This window comes from Cydia pomonella, chromosome 27 (genome assembly GCF_033807575.1).
Source record: "Cydia pomonella isolate Wapato2018A chromosome 27, ilCydPomo1, whole genome shotgun sequence".
NCBI lineage: Eukaryota > Metazoa > Arthropoda > Insecta > Lepidoptera > Tortricidae > Cydia > Cydia pomonella.
Genome location: NC_084729.1, coordinates 5229879 through 5244951, shown reverse-complemented (window position 1 = coordinate 5244951; position 15073 = coordinate 5229879). Strand labels below are relative to the sequence as shown.

The following is a 15073-nucleotide window of genomic DNA, read 5'->3' as shown; positions in this document are numbered from 1 at the left end:
TTGGACAACTTTGCCCTCTAGGTTCAATAATCTCCTTTTACAGATAACAAACAAATATATACAAACGATCGACCGCTCTGCCTACAAACTGACATACAATCTAAACATACACCACCAATCTTCCGGAACCTACATCCATCAAGACACAGAGATGAACATAAAAGACGAAATCGATGAAACAGACTCTTTAGAACAAAATGAAGTATTAGATGTAAAAAATGATTTTTTCTGGCCGGGCAATGATAATGATTATGATATAACTGTTGAATCAGTAAAGTTAGATGAAAATAATGATTCATGGCCAGATAATGACATAGACGTAACAAATGATATAATTCGAATAGGTAATATAACTGTCGCACCAGCCTTGAAAGATACCAAGACAAAAAAGAACCAAGAACATAAAAGAACCAAGAAAGTAAAAGTGAATAAAAAACAGAAGTTAACGAAGAAGAATAAGTTCAGTACAGAAGGAGATATTAAGGAGTTTGAGGAGAAATATGATTTTGAAGTTAAATGTTTGACGGAGGAAGAAATGGTTGAAGATATGGAGAGGAGGAAGCTCTCAGAAAAATACTTACAAGGTAAGGTAAATGTATTGCCAGCTGTTTTGCCGCTCGTAGATTTTACAAACAAACAAACATTTATTCAGCAAATAGGCCACAGGGGCAATTTTACATGTCAAATTTTTACAATCATAAAAATAACAAAATACAATTACAAATATGGAATCAATTAAATATTAGATACCGTTAAATACGCCAACTTTGCCCACTATTTGGGAAAAACTAAAAAAATTCTAGTTTTTTGTATGAAACCTCGGAAATATTTATGTATCTTTGGTAACACCGAGATCATGCGCATTTAAATTTAACTGCAAATTTAACTTTAGTCAACGTTTTCTCCATCATATGACCGATTTTGAGGTCGGGTAAAGTTATCTGGACTTTTAGCCAACATTGCCCACCGTGATTTTTAGCGCAACTATAGACCTTATTTGGTTGCCATAAAAACCAATGAAAGTATTTTGGCAATGAAGGCGATCGGTTCAAAAATTTACTCGACATAATAATACATGCTCGAAATACTTTCCTATTAAAATGAGTGGGCAATGTTAGCCTGTACATTTTTTCTTCTTCATACAAACGGCGTGTAGCGATTTAAAAGTGCTAGGGTTGTCAAAATTGAGAAGATAATAAAAACTGAACATTAATTTGCACAAAGTTGGTAGGGTAGGTAAGAAACAAAAAATATTAATAAGGCGCAAAGTTGTTTATTTCAATAACGTTATATAAAAATCTAATAGCAGAATCTAATAGCTTTTTTTCGCTGACTGTGCTTTTTGTTGACTGTACTTGTATTGTCAACTGAGATCTATATATGTACCAACCAAATTTCAATTGGTTACCTTAAGTTTTCTGAAGTGGCCATTACTATTTTTTTTTTAATAGACACATAATGGAGTTCAGAACTGGAGCTACTTTTTTTAATTACTTGTGGTTTTGTAAAAATATTTTTTTGAATATTTATTTTGACATAACACACGTTTGAACGCATTTATAGCTTAGATGCCTTAGTCTGTCGTAAAAAAGTAAAAATGTCGAGTTGACAGCTGCCAGTTGCCAAATGTCACACACACAGCTGAACCGCGTACAAACAAAGTCGTAGTTGTAACCAATGAGGAAGCAATATTTGACAACTGGCAGCTGTCAACTCTACGTTTTTCACTTTTTTACGGAAGACTAAGGCATCTAAGCTATAAATGCGTTCAAATGTGTGGTATGTCAAAATAGTTATTCAATTTTTTTTCTGAAAAACGGCCAGTAATCAAAAATGAAACTATAGTTTTCGACTCCATTATATATTAACCATAGAAAAAAAAAGAATTCCTCATGTGGAGACGATCCCGGTTGAACCAGAATGTCACTACCAGATTGTATTGTCACTGGTAGTAGAAGTAGAAGTAGTATGCTATAATCTCAGCTCAATCGGATACCAAAAAGTGGTCGAAAAATGGCTTGCAAGATTTGATCCGAACATATGTACGTACATACAAATATTGCAAGATTTGCACATTAATAAAAAAAAAAGTTTGTAAAAAAAAGTGTCAACCCTAAGCATTTTTTTACTGCGGGCAATGTTGACACTCATACGACGGTACATTACTGGGTAATTTTGCCCATCAGCATAACTTTTGTAATATACTAGTTACAGTAACGAACCTAGCATCAAAATACTCAGCTCATGGTTTTACATTACATACAATCGATTCAACATACCTGTGTATTCGCCATGATGTACAATTCTCTTCCAAAATTTCTCAGTAATTGGCCCGCAAAAATACACTCCGTACTCGACAAGTCCCGACTGGTTACTGAATGAAGTCAGGAGTGCACGCGCTATTCTGTGTTGCCACAGGTATAGTTTACTTTCTACCAATGTCATCAATGTTGCCATAATTTTGTAACTTTTTTAGATATTAGTAGATTGCCTTAGAAATTGTGTTTTGGGCAATGTTCCCCCTGGTGGCAAAGTTGGCGTATTTAACGGTACTTTATTAGAGATGTATACAGTCTCTAAGTGTCACAGATAAAATATAATTTAAAAAAATGACCAATAAAGTATCCTTAGAGATGTAAAGTGTCTCCAAGACTTGAATTCTTATATAAATAATTAAAAGACATGAAATTAACAAACAGACAAGAACCGAATGAAGTGTCTCACGTTAATGCCACTCAAAAGTAAAGTTACATACCTATAACATAACATGTAGCCCGTGTAAGCTTAAATTGCACAAACAAATAATACACATAAACCTTCCTTAAGAATCACTCTATTGATAGGTGAAAACCATATGAAAATCCGTTCAGTAGTTTTTGAGTTTATCGCGAACATACATACACACAAACAGACAGACGTGGCGGGTCACTTCGTTTTATAAGGTGTAGAGATGTAAACCTTGTTTTTTTATATCCCACATACTAAAATGGCAGGTTGATTGCCCCAATTTGCACAAACTCTTTAATTTTATCGAAATTGTCACATTCAATGATTGCGTTGTATAACACAGCTTTAAGGTAAATGTTGGATTTGTTTAACTCTTTAACGGTAAAGCTTGAAAAAATACACGGTTCAACGTTAAAAAATCATGGTGGTTTGCGTATGCATGCGAGCTGTGTCTCAAGGACCATAACTGGTAACAGTTGGCCTAAAACTTACGTTTAAGATAATAATGCGCCTTAACACAGAAAAAAACATTGTTAAAATCAGCTGGTTCAGAATTCTATTTTGTACATTCAATGAGAAAAAAATATAAGCGCTGGTGGCCTAACGAGCGCGCGACTTGAAATCCGGAGGTCGCAGGTATTCGGAACTTATGTACGTACATGTATTATCATTCGATATTTACCAGTCGCTTTGCAGTAAAGAAAAACATCGTGAGGAAACCGGACTAATCCCAATAAGGCCTAGTTTACCCTCTGGGTTGGAAGATCAGGTGGCAGTCGCTTTCGTACTGTGCTTACGCCAATTCTAGGGATTAGTTGTCAAGCGGACCCCATGCTCCCATGAGCCGTGGCAAATTGCCGGGATAACGCAAGGAAGATGAAGATGAAGGAGAAATTCAAGCAAAACTTTAGGCGGACACTCAAATTTTATAATATGTCATGGTTCTAAGTATGTATTTCTTTTTTAGGAGAATTCAAATGTGAGCTGTGTTGCAGAGGATTCTCCACTTCGACTGCTTATGATAACCATATTAAAGACAAGCATGATCCGGTTAGTTGATTTATAACACAGACCTAGTATTTCATTCAGACGTGCCGTTTGTTTGCGCCCGTGAGGGTCTAAACATACGAAATGCGACGAAATTAATAGTATTTTATGCAATCGTTGTATAAGGGTCAAAAAGGCGAGTGGCGGGGGTTACAATGTGAGCATTTTTTGACCTACTTATACAACATTGCATACAATACTTTACAGTACATATGGTGCTACTTTCCCGCACGCGTGCGGAAATGAGCACTTTCCGTGCATATGTCGAAACTTTAAAGAGCCATATGTACTGTAAAACGTTGTACGTAACGTTTTAGCGATTTTAAAGCACAAGTGCTGTTATGAGGAATAGACAATATAGACTTTTTTTCAAATCTATTATGTTTGTTCTTATATTCGTGTTGAATGTATAAATGACAGATAACAGTAGAGGAGTAGAAAAAAACACGTTTTATGATTCCTGACAACATACCAAACATAACCTACGTAATTTGATCGGAATATTTGTTACTCACCGTAAACCATACTAAATTCATGGTGGGGAATAAAAAAAAATGTGAGACTGTGTCAAGGACAAATAATAATGTCGCTTTCTCTACTACTCCTACTGAAAGTTTCATAAGAGCATCTCGTTCGGTCATCTCCCCCCTCCCCCATTTCATTTCTATATTATTGTACCTCTATGATTTACAATAAGTTTATAGCATTTGTAAGTATAATGTTTTTACCGTACATATGGTGCTACATTACCGAACTAGTGCGATAATTAGCACATTACGTAACTATGTCGAAAATGTTAAGGGCCATATGTACTGTAAAATGTTGTACGATACATGTGCGAATAGGCAATTCGCAACTGGGGTCGATTTAAAACTGCCTTCGGTTGTGTTTGAATTTATCCCCACTCGTTGCGAATTGTATCGTAATGTACTAATATGTGTGTGTTCTCTACTGTATATGGATAACTTATTCCTATTAAAAGTCAGTTCATCTATGATATTCGTTATTATCACTCGTCTCAATCTCCTGTCCTTACATGGCGACTCTGTCAGGATTATATGACCCGCTGTCTATATCTTCCAAACAGTTGGTCCCTGGTATTTCGAGTGACCCCTTATCATTGAAAGGTGTAAAATCTCTAGCTTAATTATAATACATTATTTTAGAACATATTTTCTTAAAGGTAAGTTTTTCATATACAAATGTTACAGAGCATTGGACCCAATGAGTGCCACCTGTGTCACGCGCGCTACCGATTCGCTGTGAACCGGAATCAACACATACAGGTAAATGTGTGGTAGGGGATATTTACCAAAAATATGACTGCATTTTTGTTTGTACTTTTGTATAGTAAGCATTAAAAAGACATTGACGGCAAAAGTGGCCAAATATATCTGAACACATCTTTTTAAGGTAATAAAGATAAGATGTGTTAAGATGTGTTATATTTGGTCACTGAGATACGCGTCATACTCCTGAAGGGGTGCTGTTTGTGGAGACCGGTCTGTTTAAGCTTACACGGGTTACATGTTATGTTATAAGTACGTAACTTTTGAGTGCCATTAACGTGAGACACTTCATTGGGTTTTTGTCTGTTTGTCTGATATAATTTCTTGTCTTTTAATTATTTATATAAGAGTTCAAGTCTTGGAGATCCTTTACATCTCTAAGGTAATTTAATCATCGTAATTTTTTTTTAATTGTATTTTTTCTCTGACACTTAGAGACTTTAATTCAATTCAGTTTCAATTCAATTATTTATTTAATTCGAATCCATAATAGATCCATAATTGTTAGTAGTTACAACAAATCTTAAAATTAATTAATGCTAATGACATACAAAATAATAATAATAAATCTAATAATATATCTACAAGTACAAAAAAATAAATATAACTAGGCAATCTAGATGCACCACTTCTCAGCATCTGTGGCTGCCACATGCAGTCCATTCCAGTGCATGAGCAGTGGTGCATCTATCTTACCTGCCACCTGGTATACTTTAACATCTCTAAATAATTTTAGTATTTCTTGGTTGTATTTTTTTATCGTAGTTTTTTTTATTTGTAATTCGACATTTAGAGACTGTATACATCTCTAATAAAGTATCTAATATTTCATTGATTCAATATTTGTTTGTATTTCATTATTCTTATTGTTTGTAAAAAAAATACATGTATAAGTGCCCCTGTGTGTGGGTGGAAGTGGGATTTAGTGAATAAATGTTTGATATTGATGCTTGTCCGTCACTGTCTGTAGCGTATAAAAAGAGTTCCAAATAAAGGGTGGTGTTTTGCATTAATAGGGTAGTTTCCATCTACAAATCTTAGGGCAGAATTGTATCCCAATAAATTCTTTTGGATTATAAGAACATGTTAAACTACTTTTAGGGGACCTGTAATGACCATATTTTTGTAAATATTGAATTTAAAATATCTTTTGGCACACGTCACGTGACCAAACTCGAAACGTCATTGAAGATTCTGATGACGTCACAACTCTCGGATTGACACTGTTGACAGTTAGGCGATAAACAACAAATGACAAATGTCAGTTGACAGTTCGTATCTTCTACGTGCGTATGTAGTATGTGTCAAACCGTAAACTGTGACGTCACACAATTTTCAAAGAGCGTTTTGGGCGCGAAAGCATCTGTCAAAATATATTTCGTTAATTTAACATATTTAAAGCCGTTTTTAGTATAAAAGTTGAATTTTAGGGCAACTTTTAGTTAATATAGAACGTAATACAAGCGTTTCAAAACATTGGAAACGACCCTATTAGTAAAAGTTGCTTGGTGTATCAGAAACTTGGATTTAATGAGAGCGTTTTGTCACTAATTATTAATCGCTCTCTAATAGTGACATCAACATAAAAACCGGCCGACTCTTATGTAATGCAAAGAGGAATGTAAAAATGAAATCAAGTACAGTTTTTATTTTTTGGCAAAATTGCAACGAGTAATATTTCTTTTAAATGACATGTCGGTGACCGTTTTAGAATGAGTTTAATCTTTGTCATATTATTCTCTATTTTGGTATACTTCTCTACTCTTCCTTACTCAGGATGCGCACAGACTGCAATTCCGGTGCCGGCGCTGCGACCGGGTCGTGCCGGGCGAGTGAGTTTCATAAGTACATTTGACTGCGGGCCAGGAGCTTATTTTGTCAGTCATCGCCTCCCGGCTGATACTTTGTCATGCTTTTTGGCTGTTTTTTTTTAATGTTTAGATGCTTGAATTATATATATGAATGAATTAAAAAAATAGCCGGTTGTATCGCGGGGGAAAGACCGTCAGCTGGTCATTATGAACATGTAAAAAATACGCGTCTTACCACTTACGTCCGCAAAGTATGCGTAATGCGTGATCCGATCTGTTTATTTGAAACGCCTGATGGAATGCTACATGCAAATTGTCATGATTTTGTTATTACTATCATAAAAAGGTAAAGCGCTTATTTTTTACATGTTCATGCGACCAGTTGACGTTCTAACGCAATCGGCTAACGATTTTTTAAACTAACAACAGCATCTAATCTATCATCTGACAAAGTATCAACACGGGAGGCGATGACTAAATTTTGTTTACATGTTTCGGTGGCTGCCATTCCTGAACCCACCGACGGTGCGGCAGCTGACGTCCACGAGGGTTCATCATACATAGCCGTTAACCACTATACGAGTTATCGTTCGGGAGGCGAATCTGTTCCAGGCTCGCAGTCTACATACCTACCATGTCGTTGCAATTTGAATTTTAGTAAATAATAGTTTTTTGCTAAAATTTCATTTTTGGTATAAGATAGATAGATAGATAGATAGATAGAATACTCTTTATTGGCACACCTCAGTAAAAATATACAAGAATATATATATATATTGTAAAAAGGCCCAAAAAGAAAAGCACTCTTGTTGACTATACAATAATGTAATAAATTCAATAGAGGTACAACTGTTATAAAAGCTTGACAATGTTTAGTACCGGCCAGACGTCATGTTTCTCGGAAAAATATTAACACCGCGATCTAGGATTTTCAACACATGGTATAGCGACATCTAGCAGGCAATTTGATAACTAAAATTAACTTCTTGCAAATAAAGTTAGGAAATACATATACATACAGAGGTTGGACATTCCGCCCACCAAGGACAATAATAACACAAGTGTCCTTATTTCCGCCCACCATGAGACAACTAACTCTAACAAAAAAACAAAATGTCATGTAACATGGCACAGTGGAAAGTAATTGTAACATGTGATATCCAAAATGTATAACTACAAACTCAGAATTCAAAAAACTTCAACTTATATGTGGCAAGAAACAAACACAAAAAAAACAACTAACAACCTAAGTTTCTATTGGCAAAAAACATAGTTTGCCAACAGGTCGTTTGATAATATTCCCTTTGCAACGTAAACTAACTACTCTAGTGATTCCATCCAGACCTGGGTGTTTATCAGTGACTACACCATATAACCATCTTGCTGGAGGCAAATTATCTTCCTTTACTAACACCACACTACCTACCACTGGCTCGGGAGTTTGATGGGCCCACTTATAACGGTGGTAAAACTGAGTCAGATATTCACGCGACCATCGGCGCCAGAAATCTTGGACCATTTTCTGTGTTAGCTGCCATCTTCTTAAACTACCTACATTGGTACACTCATAGTTAGAGTCCGGGACAAGTACTAGGGGCTCTCCAACCAGAAAATGCCCAGGAGTGAGTGGTATAGAATCATCAATGTTGCTACTATTAATTCTTGACATAGGCCTTGAGTTAAGGCAAGCTTCGATTTGAGCTAAAACTGTTGCCATTTCCTCAAATGTCAAGGTGGAATTTCCAATTACTCGTCTAAGATGATGTTTTGTGGATTTGACTCCCGCCTCCCAGAGGCCTCCAAAGTTTGGAGAATGTGGAGGAATCCAATGCCAATTAGTGGAATTTGTAGCAAGCTGGTCGGCAATTTCCACAGCTATGCTTGATCGTTCTTCCGCGTATAACTGCTTCAGCTCACGAGCAGCTCCTACGAAGTTTGTTCCATTGTCGCTCCACAAATCAGCGCAATGACCACGGCGTGCTGTAAAGCGTTTAAAGGCCGCAATAAATCCTTGAGCTGTCAAATCACTGACTGCTTCAAGATGTATTGCTCTTGTAGCCATACAAATGAAAAGGCAGATGTAGCCTTTGTAAGAGCGGTGGCCTCTTCCCTTTGAGGTGCGCATGTTTATTGGACCAGCATAGTCCACACCACTCTGAAAAAAGGGGCGATTGACAGTTCCTCGAACTGACGGCAGCTGTCCCATCAGTGGATGTCGCGATGCAGCAGCATAGCGAGCGCAAGTCACACATTTGCGAACGAATAACTTAACGGAATTGGTTGCTCCGATGACAAAATATTTAGATCTTAAGTAATTGAGCATCAGTTGTGGGTTGCCATGCAGAGTTTTTTCGTGCGCGTTGTCTAAGACCAAAGTTGTGAAGTGCGACTTATGTGGAATTATAACTGGGTGTTTCATTTGTTCACTGATTCCAGCATGCTCTAATCTTCCACCAACTCTCAGGATACCATCTTCATCAATTATAGGGTTTAGTGAGGTAAGTTGACTCTTCTTATTAATTGTTTTATTTTCGTTCAGATTTTTCAATTCTTCTTTGAAATGATTCGCTTGAACAATCTTAATACACATTTTCAAAATCTCTTGTATTTCAGTGCTTGTTAACCATAAACTTACTTTTTCTTTTCTAGCACATTTCAAGAAACGTTTACAGAAAGCCAGAACGCGTAGCAGTTTCCACAATTTAGAAAACCTTGAAATAAGTGTTTCTTCGGCATCTGCTGTGACATCATTACCACAAGTATTCACGAAGCATGCTTTAGTGCTTTTTTCTTCTAAGTTCGTGTCCTTTATGTTTGGTTTTTTGTAGCTAATTTCTTTATTTTTCAGCCACGACGGACCTTCTATCCAGAGTTCTTCTTTACTCAGGTGCTGTGTACCTCTAGACGCGCAGTCTGCAGGATTATCTTTAGAAGAGACATGGGACCATTGGTGTGGCTCAACTGATGTTATTATTTCAGATACACGGTTGGCGACAAAAGTTTTCCATCGATTTGGACGACTATTTAGCCAAGAAATGACCACTGTGGAGTCAGTCCATGCATGAATGTTTGCCTTGCTGATACTCATAACGTCAGCTACTTCAACCAGCAATTTGGTGAGTAACACAGCCCCACACAATTCCAGACGTGGAATAGAAATTTGTTTGATAGGAGCCACTTTAGTTTTGGACGTGATCAGTGACACGTGCACCTTTCCTTCTTCATCTACAGTCCTCAAGTACACAACAGCAGCAAACGCTTCATTAGAAGCGTCGCAGAATCCCTGAAGTTCCGCAGTTACATTGGATCTAGCGTTGTTCCACCTAGGCAGCTTGAATTCGGTAAGTTGGTTTAGACTTTCTCTGTAGTTTAGCCAATTCTTCAGTAATTGTGGTGGAACTTCATCATCCCATTCGATTCCCGAAAGCCACAATTTCTGGATGAAAATCTTAGCCACTATGATCACTGGAGCTAACCAACCAAGTGGATCAAACAGCCTTGATATGTCAGATATGACACTTCTTTTTGTTACAGGAACTTTGAGTGGAGGAAGCTGTACCGAATATTCAAATTCGTCATTTCTGCGATTCCAGACCAGTCCCAGAATTTTCATGACAACGTCTATCTTCAACTGGAGACTTCCTTCCTCTTTGACATCAGTTTCTTTCATGTAACGCATTAATTCTTCATTATTACTGCTCCATTTCTGTAATTCGAATCCACCATTTTTCAAAAGTTCATTCATCTCTTGGTACACTACTTTACCCTCTTCTACAGATTCACACCCTGTTAACAAATCATCTACATAAAAATGCTTGAGGACCCTATCAGCAGCATTTGGATACTGTGATCCTTCATCGTGGGCTACTTGCTGAAGAGCACGCACTGCGAGATGGGGTGCTGATGCCGTACCAAAAGTGACTCGGAGCAGTCTCAAGTGCTTTATCTTCTCCCCCGAGTTTTCACGCCATAGGATGCGTTGAAAATCTACATCGTCTTCGTGCACTTTTACCTGCCTGTACATTTTAACAATGTCTGCTACCAGACATATAGGATGGCAACGCCAACGAAGGATGGTATGACGCAAAACAGGTTGCAGAATTGGACCTACTAATAGGTCTTGATTTAGGGATACGCCATTAGAGCCAGGACAAGACGCGTCATAAACTACCCGAAGCTTTGACGTGGATCTGTCATCTCGGATGACAGCATGATGTGGCAAGTAAACTGCATCTGGGTTGTTCTCCTGTTCTGGGGGAACTTCTTCCATGTGTTCTAGCTCAAGATATTCATTGATGACATCTGTGTAGCGTTTCTTCATTTCAGGATCTTTTGCGAACCTCTTTTCTAATTGGTTGAGACGCCTAGTTGCAATAGGCACAAAGTTTCCGTGTTTGCAACTGGGATCTTGATCACGAAATGGTAGTTTCACAATATATCTACCTGTGCTATCACGTTCAGTGGTAGCAGTAAAAAATTCTTCACATTTCTTCTCGTCTTCAGTGTAATGTTGCTTGGGATCTGTCGTATTGTGGTCAGCCTCGAGCTCCCAAAATTTTTTGAGTAACTCATTTTCATCTAAATGAATGTGGTTAACGCTAACGCTTTTACGAATTTCCGACTCACCTAAGTGAGTTGGCCCTGAAACGATCCAGCCTAAAGACGTTCGCTGAGCGATGAGTGCTCCCTGTGGAGCTTTGATCATTTCGTTTAAAAGTATTTGACCGTACACCTCTCCTCCTAGGAGCAAGTCGATTTTGCCGGGAATGTTGAATGTGGAATCTGCTAAATTTAATTTAGACAGTTCAGCCCACGAATCAATGACAATACGTTTTCTCGGCCGATTCGATGTTACCTTGCCCAAAACATGAGCATGCACGTTCACTTCAAAGTCAGGTTCTAGGAGTGATGAAATTTTTACCTTTACCACCGCCTTAGAGTTCACAGGTGAACTCTCTTCACCGCCTAGACCCGTGACTGTGCTCTTGTGGGAAACCTTGTTTAGTCCCAGCAGTTGTGCTGCAGACTCCGTTATAAAAGAGGCTTCCGAGCATTGGTCGATTAAACATCTGAGGGTTATACCTGAACCTGTTTTCGACTGAGCTTGAACCAAAGCCGTTGGCAAGAAAACTTGCCCACGACTGGTCGAAAAACAAGTTGTTACATTATTGGGCTCATCACACGATAATGATGGAGCTGTTGTTGCATGTGCAACAATACTGCCTTCAACCGATTGAGTAGGTTTGACTTGAAAATCGGTTGCTTGAGTGCTAGTTTTTGGGTGCAGTAAAGAATGATGTTTGCGCTTGCAAATTCGGCATCTACTAGATTGGCGACAGGAATATACGTTGTGACCTGAACCTAAGCAATTGAAGCAAAAATTACCGGACTGGATGAAATCACGTCGAGCATCAACATCGATTTTTGCAAAACCTTTACAATTACACAATTTGTGATTCTCTGAACAATAGCCACAAGAAATTTCAGTGACATGATGCACTTTAAAGTTGCTACTACATTGTGCATTGGGTTTCTTTGAAACAAAGCTAGTCTTCGATGATTTCCCATCAAAACATTCGAGTGCCCTAAATCGGGTTTCTAAAAATTCTCGAAGTTGGTTGAGTGTGGGCAAATCTTCAGAAGACTCGCTAACCTTAAGTTCCCACTGTTTCCTAGACTCGTTGTCTAATTTAAGACAAATTATATGAATCACAATTATGTCCCATGTATTTGTGTCGATGCCTAAGTTGTTCAATCCATTTAAACACTCATTTGTAGTGTCCAGCAATTCTTTGAGTGCATTCGCGGACTTCGTCGTAATATTCTTCTGACTCATGAAGCGTTTTAGAATGCAGTTAGAAAGATACTTCTTATTATTATAGCGCTTTTCCAATTTCTCCCAACATGCGCTGTAATTATCCTGCGTGATCTGTACGTGACGCAAAAGCTGTTCAGCTTCACCGACTAAATAACCTTTCAGGTAGTGCAATTTTTGGACGTCGTCTAAATCTCTATTCTTATGGATGAGCGACGTGAATAGATCTCTGAAGCTAGTCCACTCAGAATAATTTCCTGAAAACGTAGGAATTGAAATCTTTGGTAGCTTTACCATCACCGATTTGCCTTGATTAACATCAGACTTATTCTCAATTGTGGTAGACTCAGTGCTCTTTCCAGAAATCGAAACATTTAGTTTGTTTAAGGCAATCTTAAGATCCGACTTATAATCCATGAATAACTCTTCCGCATTAGAATATATGTCTTCAGTAATATACTCGCTGAACTCAAGTGTAGTAGACTCTTGAATGATTCGAGTATGAGTTGACACAAACTTTTCCCATAAAGATTCTAAGGTTTCTAATCTTGTGCTAAGATAATCTACAGAGTTAAGCCGTTCCTTAGGCGATTTTTTAAAGTTAGTTTTAGCCTTATCTATTCTCAAATACAAGTCCTGTTGCACTTTTATAAGAGCCTCCATGGTGAAATTTTCTAAGTGTTTGGAACTTAGCAATATCTAGGCAAAATTGGGCGTGGATTCCCCGTCGTTCCACTTTCTTCGAAACTATTCTAAGTCAAAACTTGCTACGAATTTTTCTATGTCCAAACTTGATGAAATTTATTCAAAGTCCAAATTTATTGAAATTTCACTAAGTTTTTGACAGTTGCACTACTTAATAATTTAATGTACTCACGGTTGTCACTTCACTACGTCACACATATAATCCGCTTACGTCATACTGCTGCTTCTCACCACTGACGTCACGATGCATTTGCTTACGTCACACGCTCCGGGAAACATAGGCTCTTCTCGCCTTAACACCGCTGGCAGCAAACCACTACCTTGCCCGGCGTCCGTTGGCCCGAAGTTTACCGAATCCACTAGCCGAACTCATCCGGCTCGAAGGACCATGTAAAAAGGCCCAAAAAGAAAAGCACTCTTGTTGACTATACAATAATGTAATAAATTCACTAGAGGTACAACTGATATAAAAGCTTGACAATGTTTAGTACCGGCCAGACGTCATGTTTCTCGGAAAAATATTAACACCGCGATCTAGGATTTTCAACACATGGTATAGCGACATCTAGCAGGCAATTTGATAACTAAAATTAACTTCTTGCAAATAAAGTTAGGAAATACATATACATACAGAGGTTGGACATTTATATATATATATTTATATATTTTATCGCTGACTGTACTTTTCTTGCGACAGGCAACTAATACTCATCAAGACAATTCTAAAAACCCCAGAACAATTAGGTTGCGTTGTTTCACAGAGTCCGACTCCATCATCAGATCAGCTCGATGGTACCATAATATTGCATTGTCACCTGGCTTACATTGCGATTGAGTTGTCATCCATTAATTACATCACACGAATTTCTAGGTTTTGTTGACTCTCCCCCCCCCTCCTTGTCACACTTGGTCACATTTGGCTAACCCCTCCCCCCCCCTGGCGTGACGTCACATTTTTCGCATTTTTTTTCAACAAAATCGGCGAATCGAATTTGTTACTATTAATATTTTATCAAACTATTTTGGACAAAAGAAATATTAGTAATTATAACACAAAACTAACTAGGAAAGAAAATTAATCGCATAAAACGATTATCGTTCTAAAAACTCGTTATTTAACTGTACAGCGAATATTTTTTTAAATAAATACTGGTGAAGTTAAAGTGACGTCACAAAGTTTGTGACTCCCCCCTCCCTCTTGTCACAACATGTCACATTTTCTTGACCCCCTCCCTCCCCCTAAACGTGTGATGTAATTAATGGATGACCCCTGAGCAGGAAATCGGGAAGTGGGTCAAATTTAGCTTCCAAGATTTGACCCACACTAGCAAACTTACATACTAACAGGGTAAGTTAAATAAAAGTTTGTAAAATATAACTTATGAACCTTAAATTGGATACTTAAAGTTGTCTGCACCCTTTTCTTTAACTCAAAAACGCTCCCAAGTAGCACAAAACTGCATTATAAGGTGTCACAAACTGTTCACGTCGGTAACTTTAGCATTTATATAGAGTTATAATATGACATCCCAACTGCAATAGCTGAAAATTAAGCTATCGTCTGTATAATAATGTTATTATGCATCACCACTGCACAACTGTAATGCTGTAAGCGTTAATATGGGAAAACAGTTCTATATTATACAGATTTTAGCAATTAATGGAACTGAGAGCTGAAA

At 37.7% G+C, this 15073-nt stretch overlaps 1 protein-coding gene across 1 annotated transcript in view; it reads left to right on the top strand.

Moving 5' to 3' along the window:
- LOC133532415 (zinc finger protein ZFP2-like) overlaps positions 1 to 15073 on the top strand; it is a 32513-nt gene that overhangs the window by 3396 nt on the left and 14044 nt on the right. The window contains exons 3-6 of the mRNA XM_061871070.1: positions 44 to 584; positions 3695 to 3777; positions 4986 to 5060; positions 6840 to 6895. Of these exons, the coding sequence (XP_061727054.1) occupies positions 44 to 584; positions 3695 to 3777; positions 4986 to 5060; positions 6840 to 6895 (755 nt within the window). The remainder of the gene's footprint in view (positions 1 to 43; positions 585 to 3694; positions 3778 to 4985; positions 5061 to 6839; positions 6896 to 15073) is intronic.